The sequence below is a fragment of the Ursus americanus genome, chromosome 9 (assembly GCF_024610735.1).
Source record: "Ursus americanus isolate L20-20 chromosome 9, mUrsAme1.1.p, whole genome shotgun sequence".
NCBI classification, from domain to species: Eukaryota; Metazoa; Chordata; class Mammalia; order Carnivora; family Ursidae; genus Ursus; species Ursus americanus.
This window is the reverse complement of record NC_142135.1, coordinates 24527322-24545684: the sequence shown is the minus strand read 5'-3', so window position 1 is coordinate 24545684 and position 18363 is coordinate 24527322. Positions and strand designations below refer to the sequence as shown.

General features: G+C 37.6%; 1 protein-coding gene across 4 annotated transcripts in view; it reads right to left on the bottom strand.

The window, feature by feature from the left end:
- CSMD3 (CUB and Sushi multiple domains 3) overlaps window positions 1-17319 on the bottom strand; it is a 1146349-nt gene extending 1129030 nt beyond the window's left edge. For all 4 annotated transcript variants that reach the window (XM_045805628.2, XM_087864412.1, XM_045805629.2 and 1 more), the window contains exon 1: window positions 17136-17319. In XM_045805628.2, the coding sequence (XP_045661584.1) occupies window positions 17136-17313 (178 nt within the window). In that variant the 5' untranslated portion in view covers window positions 17314-17319. The remainder of the gene's footprint in view (window positions 1-17135) is intronic.
- Window positions 17320-18363: the final 1044 nt, after the last annotated feature.

The following is an 18363-nucleotide window of genomic DNA, read 5'->3' as shown; positions in this document are numbered from 1 at the left end:
AAATTGAAATAATCAAAGAAAGGAACAATTTGGTGAGTTAAACAATAACATAGAGGTGCAAAGTTTTGAAAATGCAAGGGATTTTAAATATTTGCACCAAATTCTATAATTTAAATATAATAGAATGGAGACAGAGGGGAAAATAAAAGCAATGAGGAAATCATAGTTGGAAGAAATTGTCTTTCTTATGACCTGAAAGATAATATCAACAGAGATGGTAGGAAGTTGCACAGATGGTGTTTCAGAAACAAACTTCAAAGATGTCTTAAACACTAATATTATTTCATACCTCAAAGAAAAATAGAAGTTCATGAAGATAGGAGTTTATGAATGAATTGAGATAACCCACCTTGAAAAAATATAAATATCTAAGAAAAATAGTTACAACACAATTGATAGGCTGTCTCATTTTTTTCTTTTATAAAAGTAGGAAACCTGAAACAAATATGCCCACACATTTTCACAAATATAAGCAATGCTTCAAGTGAAATTTCAAATTCTAAAACAGATAAAAAAGACAAGCAAAGAACATTAAAACTTTAACAAAGGGCAGGTTAAGTGGCACAAAATTAAATCAAATGGCAAGTTAGAAAACTCATGGGAGAACTAAAACCCAATATATTATAACAAAAGATTACAGGAGGCAGAGAAAAAAGCAATATCAATGCAGGAGTTATTCATTAATAAAAGAAATATATACAAAATAATATTTTGAATGCCAGAAAATGATAGGTCAGTTCATATTCTGTTATATTTCAGTATTATTTAAAGCAACAAACATCTATTACATTTCCGCCTCTAGAGCACTGTGCAAAATTCCTTGGAGATGTAAAATTGCCAAGTACACAGTCATTGACCTCTCATATTTCTCTGTTACATGAGGGAGATAGAATATGCATAAATTAATGAATACAAGACAGATTGTGGTAAGAACTATAATTCTGATGCAACTGAAATTTAAGGTTGCTATGAGGAAAGAAGAGTTTAATTTCAACTAAATGGCATCCAGAGAAAAATATCTGAGAAGGAGAGGTTCCATTTCAACAAATTGAAGAAGTAGGGGTATATTTTAAATTGGGGAGCAGGCTTGTTTTGTTTAAAACAAAAAACTTAAAAATCCATTCCAGAAACAGTAGAAGAAAGCAAAATAAACACGTGCAAAAACCAAAAAAACCTCCTAAATGCCAAACTATGGTCACTTACGGGGGATGAAGAATATTAAATTCTATTTGTTAAAAAAAAATTTATCTGTTATACTCTTAAGTGTAAATTCATTGAGTTGTATTTTCTTCAGAATCACAGGTCCCTCCATATGCTCCTCTTTCCTCAACCACTAGAAAGTCTAAGATCATAGAGGACTCAGTTTCCTCTGGATACTATGGCCAGCCTCAACAGTTTATTATCAGATTTAGACTTGTTTCAAGAACAATATCAAAAAATCAAACAGAAGTCAGAAATACATCAATGGTCAAAGAAGAATGGCAATAATTGAAATTAGAACTTCATTGTTAGTGTATTTGGAACTTTCCAACAGGGTATATACTTTCTTGAAAAATTTTACCAGGAGCACCCATTTTGAGAATTATAAAGAAATACATTAGCACCGTTGCTATTCCGTCTGCTAGATATGTGGAGCCATCTTGACAAATATTGGGTTGGTTAGGGACGTAAAATGGAATTTCCCTTATTAAAAAGTAGACTAATCAAAATCTGTTCTACATGTACAGTCACACACACAAAACCATAGTTTGTCATCCATTTATAAGTTTATAATTACTACAGTAGTCATTGTTGTTGCAATAGTCCTCATTTGTGGCAATGTATACTTCATAGAGTGCTTTCTCATACTGATCCATTTGGTATCAAGATTACATGCAGTTTACAGAGAATGTGTGAGATAAGGAAATTGAGCCTAAAGGAAACATGGCACTTAAAGTCACCTGGCCAGTAAGGATGTAGCTGGTATTAGAATCCACCTTCTATTCTATCAGATTAGAAATTGAGAATAATAGTGAATGTTTCCAAATTCATTTGCTTTCTAATGTATTGAGCATTATTGAAAATATGTTGTGAAGGGACCGCATAGTGAACAATTATTTCTGATAGCAAGGGTAATTCATCAGGGCTCGGTAATTCCTTGGATTCTTACCGTAATGATAATGAAGGTAGTGATATTTTGAAGTAAGGGACTTTAATGCAGATCATTCAAGTAAAAGATATTCAAAAGTGAAAGTAGGAAAGGTGATTCATACTTTTACATACTGAATAGCTATATAATTTTTTCATAAATTATCTTAGTTCCTAGATATCAGTAGCCACCGTTAACAGTTAGAAACATTAGAGTGTATAACTGAAAGATTTGGGCAATATAGATTGATTTTTCTAAGTACAGGTTGGACCTAAACTAAATTAATGAATTCAATTAACTGTAATCCAATTCAAGTCTCCAAACGTTTATTGAGTGCTTACTCTATTTATAAGGTACTGAGTTAGCTATGGAGATTCCATGGTGGGTAATTTAAGATTTTTTTGAAGTATTCCTTTTTACTTAGTAAGAGTCATGACTTAAGGAAACATGACTTATTTCTTTTACATTTCTAAGAAATAAATTCACAGAAAGTTTTCCATGAAGTTTGGGTTATTGAAAATAAAGAAGAATATAAGTAAATGTGAAATGAGACCTTATACACACATTACAGTTAAGGCTCCCTTTCTATTTTAATTTGTAAAAAGAAAAACAAAAAACAGTATCAGGCAGAATTAAATACAATACCTAACTATGATAACATAGCACCTAAGTTTTTTCCACAATACATATTTTTTTCACTCTAACAGTAAATTATAACTTAATAAAGGATTCAACAAAGCATGTCCAAACACTAACATAAGCCCTGTCCCTCTGGCAATATAACTAGTCTGACCTTTCTAAATTGTTTCCCCTGACTTCTCCTGTTTCTCCTGCCTTCCCTTCATTTGAAGCATGTAAATAAATTGTTCCATGTTCAGAAATACTCACTCCAGAAAAAAGAATAACCTTATCCATGTGAAATAATTCAGAATTCATCTCAATCTCAGAATTCTTTTTTTTTTTTAATCCTCAAAGTTGATGAAATCCTGTTTGGTGTGATGAAAAGAGCAAGGGTTTTGAGTTGAGCAGGCAGAGTTTGAACCCGATATTCTCCATGTTAGCTAATTTTCTCTACCTAAGTTGTTTCCTCAAATTTAATAAGGAGTTAAGTCTATCAACCACTCCCTTAAATGAAAGGCACTCATACTCCACAGTAGCAGATAAGGAACGTCAGTTTCTTTTCCTGCCATGAAGATGGGAAAAGAAATGAAGAATCAGAAAAAAGTAGAAGTGCCTAGTGATTTCCCTTATAGAGGGAAGTGTTTTCACATGTAAAATGAACAATCATAAAAATTGAAATGAAAATACAGGAGACAGAATTCATATATTATGAATATTTGTGCTTAAAGGTGCTATTAATAAAAATGCATATACTTCTTATTTTACCTTGTGTTTACTCACTATTAACAAAATTTCATTGACTGCATGTAATTTAGGGTTTAGAAAGTACTTGAAGCGTGTGTAATGGTTGCCTATTTTAACCAAACACCCTTCTCAGAACTAGCTGAATTAACAAAGATACTTGTTCCAAACTCTGACCTCAACTAATTCTACCCCTTTTTATAGTTTTCATGAAGGCTGGCTATATACATCTTATAGGTGGCCTTTCTGATATTTTTCTTGTGTACTGACAAACAAGCCTCCCCATTGCATTTTAAACAAACAGCCCATGTTATGACACAGTTGTTATATGTAAATTATTATTAATACTTTGAAAGAAAAAAGAGAGTTGGAACTTAAGAAGGAAAAACAAAATGAGTAGAAAGGCAGTGCAGGGTCCTTTGTATAATACAGCTTTGTGAAATGTGAAAGGACTGCTTTCTTCTTTGCTATATCAAAGAAAGAAAGGAGTTTAGATGTGGGTTTTGAGATGTTGGTGCAACCAGATCAGCATATCCTGCAAGTTAACTCCCATGCATTAGTATGGGATCTCAATAAGTGGAGCTAATGCTATGTGTTGTGGAAAGTGTTAGAAATTCAGTGTGGTTCACAGTAGTCCTTCTTTTAGTTGTACCAAGTTAAGTAAAACAATTCATGTTACCCAAAGTTCTTTTATCTCAAACTTCTAGATTTACTTTTTTCACTGGAGTAATCTAAGCACAGAAGATAGCAATTTGCATAGATAATGGAAATGTTTGGTTTTGATCTTTCATTAAGAGTCAAGATTTTGAAGTTTAGAAATAGAAAAATCCCTTAATATGTGTCATATGAATAAACATTAAATCTGGTTTCTTACACATTAAATCACCATTAGATCACCAAGAAGTGAGCTTTATGGAATGTGAAAAAGGATAGGGAGATGACAATTATAAAGCATGATGTTTGTGCAAACATTAAAATAACATGGCTCATCAGAGTTTGAATACGGGGGAATGAGAAAAATGTAAAATACAAGATCAAATTTAGAGAATGTTCTAACCTTGTAAAGATAGATCATCCTACTTAACTCCTATATAGCAAAATTGGCATTGTCCCAATGCCAGTATTTCTTCCTGTAACTATTCATACATCCTTCTATTGCCTTTAAATCACGAATTAAAGACAAAGCAAAGCAAAACACAATCTACTTATAAAGTTCTCCAAAAAGACAAAAAATAAGGAATAGAAAACTATGACAGAATCTGTTCTATTTATATTTAGTTATTTGTTTTTCCCTTTGCATGTGTTGACCTTGGCTCAGCGCATGTTTTTGTGAATCACAAAATGAAGGGGTAGATATTTAAATTTAAATTCAAAAGCATTAGCAAGCTAGTGAGTTCTGAGGCAGGAGCTAATATGAGGGAGAAAATGGGTAAGAAGCACAATTTGCTGATCACAAAATATCTCTACAATCACTGTTGTAGAAATACATGTGAGCTCTTCATTAATACTGGATAAACTAGTTAATATCAGTTGGCTGAACAGAGAGGAGTCAATAAACATTTTTAATTGAAATTTATAAGGGAAAATTACATTAGATCACAAAATGATACATTGCTTTGGAAAATTTCGATGTCTATAGAATGTTAATAGTTACCTGTGATAGGATTTAAAATATAGGATATAGAAATAAATGTGGTGTAAGCTACATTGATATTTTATGATAAGAGAATCCCATTGATGAACTAAACAATTTCACAATAACCCGGTTGCTTTGCTATTATGTTCACAGGAAATCTACTTTAAAAAAAAGACTGTTTTAGGGTAGTGACTAGATGTTCATCTTTATCTCCTAAACATTTTGACACATATTGGCCCTCAATAAATGATTGATGAGTGAAGGAAAGGGTTAATGAGTCCCAGAACTGATAAATAAGCTAAGGATTATTTTTGTGGAAATAAGATCTACGGACCACAGTCTTTCACAACTCCTAACTTAAACTATGTCAAAACTACAGTATTTAATTCAAAATAATACTATTCTAACAAAAAGTTTACTAAACCAAATCGAACTTTAGCCCAAAGAAAATGATGGAAACGGTTAAGATAATATATACATGAAATAGCACAAGACATAACCTAATATGTCTAACATCTTCCAACTTCTTTTGAGGCCTTTGAGAATTTTGCTTTTGAAGGAGTTATATAACCAGAATATAGTTTTTCAAAAATATGGAGATTCAATAACCTATGCAACGAGAGGTAAAAATAAGTAATAATCTTCAAATTATTGAAAAATGGTTAATTTCTAAGGATTTACACATTGGTAGTATTTAAAAATTAAGTTCAAAATGTCATTTCTGATTTTCATCTATTAATATATTAATGAATACTGTCAAGTTAACACAGATATTAAAGATTTCCTGGCACTTTGCTAGAAAACTGATTTAAGAGTTTCTCTTTGACCTCCTTTAAAAAGATTTAACAGATAAAAGAGCATCATTACTAGTTGAATTTATAGATGAAAATTTTTCTTTAAAAGCCATGAAAGGACCATGGGACATGAACTCAATACAGGTAATCATAGGCCTGTCAACATTTCTATTGCAGACTTCATTTAAGAGGGTTTATCATCTCCATCATCTTAGAAACTATGAAGCTGGAAGTTGGCACACAAATTAGCAGCATGGATGCAAATTTGTTTACCCAAAACATTTGAATCAGTTCAGCTGTTTTGAGTTAGACATCAGCCAAAAACCTTAACTCAGAGTTTCTCCATGTATGTGAACACTGAGTAAATATTTTGTCTAGACTACATAGTTCAGTCAGTTAGAGCATGGAACTAATAAATCCAAGGTAGCACGTTTCATATCCAGGAAATTTCCTTGTATTTTTTCTGCCTGTTCTCCTACCTTTGATTCGTTTTCTTGCAAATGCAGCTTTTAGCAACACAGAGCTCCACATTAGAACATGCAGATAGATCAGGTAGATTCATTACCAAAATTGGGGGGAAATTCAAATTACACCTCCAAAAACAGATTTAAAAGAGTCATTCCTATATATGAAAATATAGTTTATATATTGAAAACAAAATCATTTCTAAAAATTACAAATTTTTAGAAGTTAAAGTCTTTTAACATTATCTTATTATGTTTTAGCAGAATAACAAACTAGATTCATATTCTCTTCTCTATACTAACACACTCATAATAAGGTACAGCTTAAGTTTTTTTTTTTTTAAATTAGTGACTCATTTGGTAAACCTCAGGTATCCTTTACGTGGTATTGTAAGAGAAAATGAAATTAACATTTTTTTTCAGATTTCTTTCAAGTCAAACAACCCTCATAGTGTAAACAAACAAACAAACAAAAAGTTATGTCCTTGTAGAAAACTAAAACAGATATTTGAGAAATTAGAATAATATTAAACAATAAAACAGAGCTGATAAATTTATTAAGTAACTGTGAATGAGAAACAAGTGGTTATTGGGAACGTGAACAAGCTCAAGAAAAGGCACTTAATTATCAATCTGCTTCCCATTCCCATCACCAAAATCAAGAAAACAAAATGTTAATTTGTAATTTAAAATTTCAATAAAGTGAATTATTATAATAGACCTAATTTTAAAACAGAGAATTTGGCTAATAGTCGATTTACAACATTAAATAAAATTCTGGAATGCATAGTGGTAAGAAATAGACTAGGATACAGATTTTAGGTGTACCTTTAGCCCTGACTTTTGTCAGCTTTGGAGAAATCTACATCTAGCTGTTGTAAGATACAAAATTATTTAAAATAAGGATGTCCCGTTAGAAAGTATCCAATGTAATAAGTATATTCTATGAGTAATCCATATGAAGGCATTTTTAGGATACCTGAACTTCAAAAGTAAAAACGTAGGTTAAAATGACATCTCTAAAATTATACTCAAAAACGAAATTTTAATAGTGCAAGTAAGAAAAAGGTTAGCTTATATCAGGAGAGTCAAAAGTTCAGAAAGGACAAAAGTACGTATGTTACATATGAAAATAGATTTTATTACCTTCACAAGAAAAGGTAGCACTAACTTTTTTGTACTTAAGTATAGTTTAGTATATGTGTAGGTGCATTTTTTTTGTGTGTGTGTATATTTCAATGCCCCTATTTAATTTTTAGGTTAATCTTTACACTGAATGTTGTTTCTCATTTACCGTTATTACATTTCTGTATCTGTGTCTCCTTACATGATTACTTCAGGGAGTGTTATTTTGGGTCTGGTCACAATTTGGGGTTAGGCAAAGTGGTCTCTCCTCTCAAGGTTTATTCCCAAAAACCAATTACGACTAAATAAGGAAGCTCATAAAGCAGTACCCAATAAAGAGAAACATGTACTGGACAGGAAATTTAAAGACTGTTCTACATACTTTAAATCTTGGCAAGTCACTTCATATCTCTGTCTTATCTCTTCTTTACATCACTATATGTGTTCTTTTAGTTAGGATGTAGTTATGGAATTAAGTCGACTATGTGGATGGAGCTTGGATATGATGTTTTTAAAACACATTCCTTTGCCCTGACAAATAAATCTAATGCACATTCCCTGACTATTAGATACTAGACTAGTTATAAGAACTTTCCCGTCATTAAAGATCTATAGAACTGAATGGACGATTAAGGTACAATAGGGAACAAATTTATTTACCAAGTTTTATGATACAATTGGTAAACCATTTTATATCCAAATATTATTTTATTTGTGAAGTTCATAAATTCATCTGCATTTATAAATTTTACATTTTACTCAAGAGTACTGGGTTAGAATCTAAGGGTTATAAGTTTTGGTTCCATTTTTTTTATCCTTAATGGACTGAATAGTTTTATATCTTATAGTGACATACTATGCATTATTGTGCATTTACTTTGCTTAGTATTGCTTATAAAACTAAATACACCTTTCACATCTATCATACAGGATCATGGAAAGAAAAATGTCAGGCAACTTGAGCAAAAAATGTTGAAAATTATAAAACAGAATTTATGTATTACTGTAACCACGAGAATATATATATGTATATAGTATGTAAATATATATATATATACTGAATATTAATTTTAGTCTTTCTTTTAAATTAAATTCTCAAGGTCTCAGTTTTTCTCTTAAAACTGAGGAAGTTTAATTAGGAAATCAGTCCCTTATAGTTTTAACTTATAATAAGTCTATGAGGTTCTGAATCTATTATCATTTCAGATTTCACTCAAGAGCTAGCTAACCTTAGGATCATGGAAAATCATTGTACTTCTCTGGCCTCAGGAAATGTGGATCATTTGTAAATGGAGATAACAATCTGTATATAGGAGATAACAGTCATCTCACAAGATGCTTGTTAGAAGTCAAAGCAGGAAAATGAGGGAGAGAACCACTGTTTAAGATGTAAACCATACACTTCACAGAAAGGGCTTAGCACAGAGATTTCTACATTAAAGAAAAAAAAAGACAACAAAGAATTCTACCCTGGTACTATTTCCCCAAACATAATAATGTCCTATATCCTCTCTCTAGGAAGCACTTCTGAGCATTCTAGAGGCAACCTGTTGGATTTATTTAATGGAAGACTAGAGGTAGTCCTAGACTTTCCAATGTTATTTGAGATTTAGTAAATCCATTTCTGCAGCGTCTGTTTCCACTTATAAATTCCCTTTCAAAGTGGTATCCAACTATATTTTAAACCTTTTCATAGTTTTAAAAAACCTCCTCATCATTTAAAACTATATAATCATAAATACTCCTTTTAAAATCTGCTAACATAAAATAAAGCAAGGAAGAAGAATTTTATAATTTTGAACATAACAAACTCAGCTTTTAAGAGAATCACTCATCACTTTTTATATATTTCAATCACTTTCTGAACATTTAAACCCTTCAAACATAGTAGTATTTATTATTTTGGAAATTTTACTCCTATATCTTAAAGAGAATTTAAAAATATATCACAGATCACTAAAATTGAAGATAATCCCTAACATTATCAATTGTTTTTACACTATTAATATTTATAGAATGTACTATAATTTATATAATTTATATGGTAGAGTTTCGAACGACACCATTGTCTTATATAGATCACGTGAGAGAAATGTGCAGTTGTAAATGCAGATGAAAGGGACTGGTAATTTTATGTTAATATGGCTTAAACTTTAAAAAAAATGAAGAAAATAAAATCAGAACAGATTTTCTAGTTCAAAAGCTTTTAAACAAGAAATTGTGTCCAGAGTGTGAGAAGAAATAAAAAAGAATTTGATTTTAAATACTATTCCTTAAAGTTCTATATGAGACATAAAAAAACATTCAATACACTGATTTGATTTTTATCGACATGTAAGACTTGTATAGACTTCATTGAAGATATGACTACTTGATGTTACATATTACATCAACCTCAGAAAATATTTTTATTCCATAATTGTTTCTTTTTGTCTTCTACAAGACAAGTGACTAACAATTTTAAAAAATTACCATGAAACATGTAATCACTAATATTCTTATATAGTACTAATTGATATATGGTACTTAAATATTGACTGTTGTGATCATCTTCATTGGTATCATCTGACCAAGCGCTAGTAAACTTGATAAGGTGTGGTAGAAAGAGAGTTAAAAATGAACTTCACTGCCCAATGATCTTCTCTCAGTTCTGAAGCTAATAACCTTTGTAACCTAGTAAAAATCACTTATCCTTTCTGGGCATGGCATTTCCTGTGTAAAACATGAGCAGCAAACTCGCTGATACTTAAGAACTCTTTCAGATCTGTAAATACCACAGTTTGTGACAAGATGAATTAACAAATTCAGTAAGTATATTAATCAATCAATATTAAATTAATGGTGGAATATAGTGGATGAAATTAGCCCAGGAACAGGGATAACATTTTTAAGCTATGGGTCTGCCCTGTTGCATGGAGCCAGCCCCTGAAGGAACTGTATAAGCGTGATAAGCAGAAGTTTGAGGGTATTTTTCCAATATCTAATAGCCTGGGAATGTGGCCAAAGTGAAATAATAGCTAGTGAGAAGATGCTACATTTTTTATTTACTGCTATGGGCAAGTTAGGGCTACAAGTTAGGGATGAAGTATGTGGGAATTTACACTGGCTTTGCACATGGAAATGTATTTGAATAATACTGATGATAGCTACCAGACACTATATATGTTAACTGGATAATCTTCCTTTCCCTATAGGCCTACTGAAATTCTACTATCTCCTTTTTTTTTTTTTTTTTTTCCAAATAGAGACTACACCTGGAGTTTAGGAAAGTTGAGTTGCTAGTACAAATAAAATTGCTGGCAACATCATTATTTGACTTCAGGTCTCAGCAGCTGCAGAACTCTTGCTCTTTATTGTAGTGGCTCTCAAACTTGAGAGCACATCAGAATTACCTGGATGACTTGTTAAAAACACTAATGTCTGTGCCCAACTACCAGGGCATCTGTATCAGTAAGCCTGGGGTGGGCATCTGGGAGTTCATATTCTTAAGTTTCCAGGGAATGTTAATGCCATTTGTTCAGGAACACTTTGAAAATCACTCTAGTGTAAGCATTTAAAAACCAATAGAATAATATTGTGATATCTAATACCACATGATAACCATTGATATTATTACCCAATTACAAGATGTGTGATGCATATGAATATTGTAAATGTGGACTTTTTAGAGGAGATTTCAGATGGGGTTGTGGTCAATAGGCCATGAGTATATAGAAAATACTAATCTTAGTAATCTTTAACTAGCACCAAGCTGTAGCTTAACAAAGGGCCTGATGGCATGAAATGCATTTGATGGCTACACGATTGGAGGCTTGAGAGACGGAAGGAAGGATGACCATCAATACTGAAACCCTGAATACTGGAAGGTATTTGACAAATTGATTTTTCTGTGACATTTGTAAACTTGATATTCCTGATGAGAATGAGAGGCTTAAAGGGGGCCTAATTCTAAGAAAATCTTGTATACATGGAGACTGATCTCTTTGGAAAATACCATGAATCACCCAACTGCTCACTCTGAGAGAGAAAAGATGAATTTGGTAATAATAGCATCTGTGGCCTCATCCAAAAGCCAAGTCAGAATCGCCATTGTATCCTTAAACTACACATCCCTTTGTCCTATGAATAAAAGGGATGGACAAAAGAGGTAGAAAGGGAAGCTATGTTTTAATGCAGATAGATAGATAGATAGATGATAGATAGATAGATAGATAGATAGATAGATAGATAGATAGATAGATAAAATGGCCTTCAGTTTTATTTGTATCTCACACTTTTTCTTTGTATCTCACACATTTTTCTAGTCTCTTTAATTTGCAATCATTTTACTTCTAATCTTTCAAACACTGGACTTTGAAGTACAAAATGTCATATTTTCTCAAATAGGCATGTTGCTTAAAGTAAGAGGTTCCTTAGTAGACATATTGTTTGGTGCTTCACAGTAATTTCCTAAACTGGACAAAACATTGAAGCCATTTCTGAAGACCCTGATGTTAAGTAGAAGAAAGTCACCTTTTGGTACACAAGGAGGAGGATATTTGGAGACTAGCAAAGTTCGGTTTAGTCCCTTTCAGTTATTTGTATGTGAGATCTAGGCAAGTATTTTAGCATTAAAGGGCTCCCACGTGAGTACAAAGACATTATTAATTGCTCTACCTCTCCTACCTTTTTTCACAGCTCACTTGTGATAGTTTTACTATATATAGAACCACGTACAGATGCCATTTGCTATTGCTTTATTATTTCACTATTTCCTTAGATACCAAATCGTGTGTTCAAGAAAAAGTCAGATATACCCAAAATCTATTCAGCTATCCCACAAACAGTAAGGCTAATTAATATCATGAAGAGTAATAACAAGTACTGCAACTAAGTCTATGCTCCTAGACTAATTCTATGCCTTTTCTCCTTGAAGGATCTCAAAGGAGCTGGCATCAGGTTTTCAAGGGGTTGAACCCTGCTCCTTAATTATTTCTGTTCACACACTCTTCCTTCACAGGCTCTATGCAGCCTTCCCTCCTCCCCCCGCCAATCCCCCAACACCAGAAGATTCAGGAAAACATGGTGCTGCAAAGTGACATTTTGGAACAATTTCAACAAGGTAACTGTCCAGGGGAAGTTTAGCTCAAAATTCTGGGAGCTGTTCAAGCCCTTTCAGGGTGGTGAATTGGGTTGGCTTGGCAACTCGGTGGTGCAAAGCCTCCTCCCTGAAGGCGACGTGCTCAGGGAGAAGGGAATTCGCCTGATGCCTGAGTCTATCTTTCTTTCTATGGTCGTCCTGCTTCATTATTATTCTGCAATGTGCTGCAATCCCTGTGCGCCTCTGGCTTTCAACCCTGAGCTGGCCACTCCAGCGGCACTGGTAGAGGACCACACGGTGACTGGGATGACCCCATGCTGTTTCATGTCTTTTGCCCTTTCCCCTAGGGTCCAACTAAGCCCTTGTGGCGCTTGAACCCTGGGACTGCCTCCTACTTCTCTTTTTCCCTAGCGACGGAGCTGGGGTGGGAATGAAGGGGTCGTAGAGGGACAACAATCCCAATCACTTGTTCCCCAGTGAGTTTTTCGAACTCCCTGAATGCCCATCACAGGAGAAGTTGTTTGAGTGAGGGCAGCGCTGCGGGCAGCTTGGGGAAAGGGAGTTTTCTCGGTGCCCGCCGCGGATAGCGGGGCAGCAGTGTCCACAGCACCACCGACCATCTAGAGTCCGGGGAACATAAACGCACTGTTTACCGGCCACGCATTTCAGCCTCGGATACCCACACCGACACACACACACACACGCTCGCTCGAGGCTTTCGGAAGGCCCCTCGGTGTCAGTCCATGTGGATCTCCTCCTCTCAGCAATGCACACACGCGCCAAGGCCAAGTCAGGCGCTCAGCTTCAACCTCGGGTGGTTCTTTTGAAATTTCCTGGAGTCTGGCCTTCTAGAGGAAATTAAAAAGTATTCCCAAAGGAAAAAGACGGGAGGACACCTGTCCAAACTGCAGCGGGACCCCTGCCTCAAACACACAATGTTATCTCTCACAGGTATCTCAAACGTGCTAACCTCAAGGGAAGGTGTTTTGACTGTGGCGAGGAAAGGGGAGTGGGTTTTGGTGGGGGGGGGGTTGTTCTGTTTGGTTGGTTGGTTTGTTGTTATTGCTTTGTTTAGACTTTAACTTACTCCATTCCCTTTTGGGAAAGCTCCCTCAAGATATGACAGATGCGACGCGCAGGGGTCTGAGACCTCTGGGCGCGGCCATCCTGGCAACGGCAAAAGATGCGTCAGAGTTCGCTAGCAGCTTTCCTCCCGCAGGGTCACCCGCGACCTTTTTTAGCTGAGGAAGAGGGTGTAAAACCCACTCTTCCAGAAGAGCTCTGTGGCGGGAGTCCTATCTCCTTGGAATCCCAGAGCACGCAGAAACGTGGATCCTTCTCGAAGTCCGGGGTCCTGCCTGAGCCCCAGGAAACACTCTCCGATGCAGGGTGTGGAGTGCAGCACACAGACTCCCACCTGTCGACCGAGGTCAGTGCTTTCTGTACCGTCGCAAGGTTCCTGTACCTTTTGCATAGTACCTTCTGCACTGGCTGTGAGATCTCCCGAGATGGAGTGTGGGAAAGTACCCCAGAGTGTCTGTTTACGTGGGCGGGACGTTTAAGCACGACTTGGAGATTCACAGTTTCTATGTGAGTGAACCCTCAACAGACATGCAGCGGCTGCAGGCTGCATTTCAAAAACCTCTGCCTGCCTTGCCTGCCTGCCTGCGCTGGCGCGCGCGCGGGAGGGCGCGTGGTGTGTGTGTGTGTGTGTGTGTGTGTGTGTGTGTGTGCGCGCTTAAAATAGGCATGCATCAGGTCTAAGCAGCGCCCCACCCCAATTTGGAGGCTTCGGTCCGCCACCTTTTGAGATGTTGACAGTGGAGATAAAATGACCTGATAAGGTTGGCTGTCATTCAACTCCACGGGAGCAATTCCGGCCTACTACTGAAGGCCACTTTGTCTTCTACTCTGAGGCGTTTCCTCCCACTGAGCCTTTGTCGTTGCTGTTGCAGGCAGAGGTGAGATGGTGAAAGGATGAAAAGTATGGGCAGAAGGTGGAATTCTTGAGGCCTGAGCTGTTTACGTGGAAAACCGCGCACCTCAGACTTCCCGGAACACTCCCGCTAACCTAGATTAGGACCTGCAAAGCTCTTAAAACGACTCCCCATTCTGAGCTTTCCTTTGGGCCAGAGAGTCCAGAAGAAACAGTGTGGAAAACAAAAGCGGGCATAGACATTGGGGGAAACACCATTCCAGCCATTTCAGCAATCACGGTTTTAGGAAAGCCTTGAGACTGAGGGGAAATTAAGAAGAAGCGAAAGGAGAATAAGCGACTGTTAAGAATGGCACTACCCACGATAGGGAACAGGTCTAAAACGTACAGCCCAGGTAAGTTTGGTTCTCAGAATTTTAGGACAGCGTTCCAAGTTGTAAAATATGGGAGAAACCTTCCGAGGGGCAGATAAGTGACGAAGAAGAACCTTATTACCATTAAAATGTTTTTTTAAGTTCTGTAAAAATTGATTTTGAACGGGACCAAAGCAGTGTGTGACACACTCTTTCTTCTCGGTGTCCCTCACAGTGGAATACACTCAGTGGAGACCAATGGTCTCAGTCCAAAGTCCAGGAGCTGTGAGTAGAGGAGAGGGATCCCGTTTCTGGTGCCATTTAAACCAAACTAACGCGCCCTTCCTTTCGGCGGCGGGTCTTATTCAGAAAATACGGTAGGTGCGGGCCGCCGGGCTGTAATTGCAGGCAACGCGGTTCAGTGTTAGTCAGGCGTGCTCGCCCAGGGGCCTCGGAGACTCCCCCACCCATCTGCCCCTCGAACGTGTTTTGGCTCAACAGGTATCACATGAAAACTCGCACTTAACCCCGGTCATCTTCTAGCAGGAGCCACCCCAACGTGTTTCCTGCCAGGAGCTGTTGCTGGCTCCCTGCGCCTCCCCCACGCCGAGCGCTTGTCTAGCAGTCAGCCCCAGGGCCATCCATTAACCACAGACTCCCAGCGGCAGGAGAACTAAGCATAAATGTGAGGCTCCTCGCACGTCGAGCCGGCGACGAAAACGAACCCATTGTAAGCAACCCAAGACGCTTTTTGTGCACCAGGCAGTGTAGTTACGCCGCTTAGGACAAGCGTTTTGCCTTAGAGCTGAGCTGAGACTCCAGGGGAAAAAAAAAAAATCAAGCTCTAAGGAGCAGGTTGGGATTACAAGACAGTTGCTGCCACAGACACCAGAGGCGACTTCTTGGCATTTAGGGATGTAAATTAAAATTCGAGACATGTCACCCATCGTTGCTCCTAATAGAATGAGAGGTAACCCCTTCAGCTCCCTCCACCCAAAACATGAATTATCATTTCCACTGAATGCAAATGGACTGCCTTCTGTGGGGGGACAGCCAGCTGCAAGCTGGACAATAAACTGTTTCATAGAGACGCGGCCCGATTGCGGTTCAGAGAGGCACTCCTTTACAAAGGAAGAAGCGTCCAGTTTGTGTTGACAGCCTTGGCGCGCCTGGGCCAAAACACCCCCCACCCACCACCCACCCTCCACCCCCACCCCCAACACACAGACACCCGGGATCTGAAACTAGCTTCACTGAAAGCGACATCCATCTCATCTATCCGAGCTGCCATGAGTATGGGGAGGTGATTTTTCAAAAATGATAGCATGAGTCATAAACACCTCTGAGTATTCTTTGCAGCAATTAATGGGCAGCAGGGTGCAGGAGAAGTTGTGGAACAGACCTGGGAATCTATTTTCTCCCCGAGGACAGTTTTTCTTCCAATGATTCTGACTGTCCCTTGCTTTCTTGCTTAAGAATACATTTTACATCCCCCCCCCCTTGTCTGTGCATGTGACACTCACTCTACCTGTCTGAACGCTAAGACTTGCTAGGGATTTTCTTTTTGGTCCTCAGCTAATGACTTTCCTCCTACCTTCATTCATCCCCAGAGGTGGATCTTACACTTCCTGGCATCTCAGACCCTTGTAAAGCCTCATTTTAAGCCAAACCTCTACCAGGGCAGCTCCTCTACCATTTATCAGTGCATAAGAGCCCACGTAGTAATAATTCACATATGCATTCAGACATTCATGTTTGCAAGGGGATGCTTGCAAGACCCCTGTGCCCTAATGCATTTAACATTAGCACATTCCTAGCATGTCAGTAACTTTCCTACCTGAAAGGGTTAAAAAGCGTTTACACCAGTGTCTTTAATATAAATATTCTAGCCAAAGCATCAAACCCCAGTGGTTTGACTAGAAATCAAGGTAATCCTCACCACCAAGTAAAGTCTTGCAGAGGAATTCTGCCTGGATATCCACTAGTTAGGGGCTATACGAACCAACTCACGTATTCGTTTGAGCATACTGCAAGAATATTTATTGAGCACAAGCTCAATCACTGCATTGAATGCCAAATCTGGCAAGCAAAATGCATTTCCTATCTGGGGGTGGGGGGCGAAAGAGCTGTGAATCAACTCCTTCTTCAGTATTATTATTTTATCGGTGCAAATTGCAAAGTAAGCTACCAGCCTTTTTCAAGCGACAAGTCAGCTCACCTCCATCCAAAGCAGAGGGGACCCCGAAAGCAGACCTACCTTTCACACAAGACACCGTCAATAAAAAGACGAGATTCCAAAACGTAAATCCACTTTTAATCCCCATTTTCTTCATCAGGATGAAGTCTAGGCGGCCACATTTAGCGCATCTTCTCGTGCCAGGCTCCCGGGGTTTGGATTCCTTTGCTCGGCTTTCCCCTTTGCGGATCCCTTTCATATTATTCGCGAGCTCCTAATTCCTGCTCCTCAGCCCGGCGCAGTGGAGTTGTTGCTGTTGTTGGTGCGCGGTCACAGCTCGGAGTGAATGGTGTTTCTGGGATACCACAGCAACCTTGACGAGGACTCAACCATCTCTCCAACGGGGGCACAAAGTCTCTGCTACTCTGGATTCTGTCTTTTCCTGTGCTGTTTTTCCCCCCTCCACCAAAATCTACCTCAATTCTAGCTCATTATAGCAACCACCAGAAACCACTAGTGAGATTCTTGAAGACCAGCTCCGCTCTCTGACAAACTCCCCACAATATTTGAAATTAAGGGGCTTGGTTTATTTTTTCCCCCCGAATAGATCAATTCCGGCTGTAAAAGCAGCCAGAGAAATATTATGTTAGTGAGCTCTCCGATGCAGCTTGTGATATAGAAACATGTTAGAGGAATATTTTAATCGGAGGATCTGTGTTGCTTTTGGGGAAACCATGCTGATAATGAATTGGCTCCATCGATGCCCACGTCCTTATAATGGGACATGTGTTACTACTGTAGTTGCAGTATATTTCAGGCTGGCGTCTCGCATTTATTATCCTGTGATTTAATTGAAAAAGAAGACCACAGAGAAGAATTTATTTGCACACATGCATTTACATATTCAAATGCCTACATGTAAACCCATAATCAGGTTTCCATGATTCGGTAAACCGATTTTATCCGTGACCAGGGCGGGGGTGAGGTGGAGAGGAAGCCAGTCATTTCCCCAAATAGTTCGCCCTTTCATCCTCCCCAGCCGCTTTTCAGCGGCTGTGTGCTACTGTTAAACTACTTTATCTGTGGTAGTTATCTAGAACAGACTCATTTGTCTTAATTCTGAATCAGCCCCAAATATGTAAATGGAAGGTTTCTTTCAAAACGTAAAATGTATGTATCTATACATCTGGACTTGGCAGCTCCACACACCATTCAAGGGTTAACACTGTACAAGGGAAGAGTTCTTGCGCCATCTACTGGCCATAGCTCAGTCACTCGCTTCTTTTTCACATCTATAAAGGATCCTATT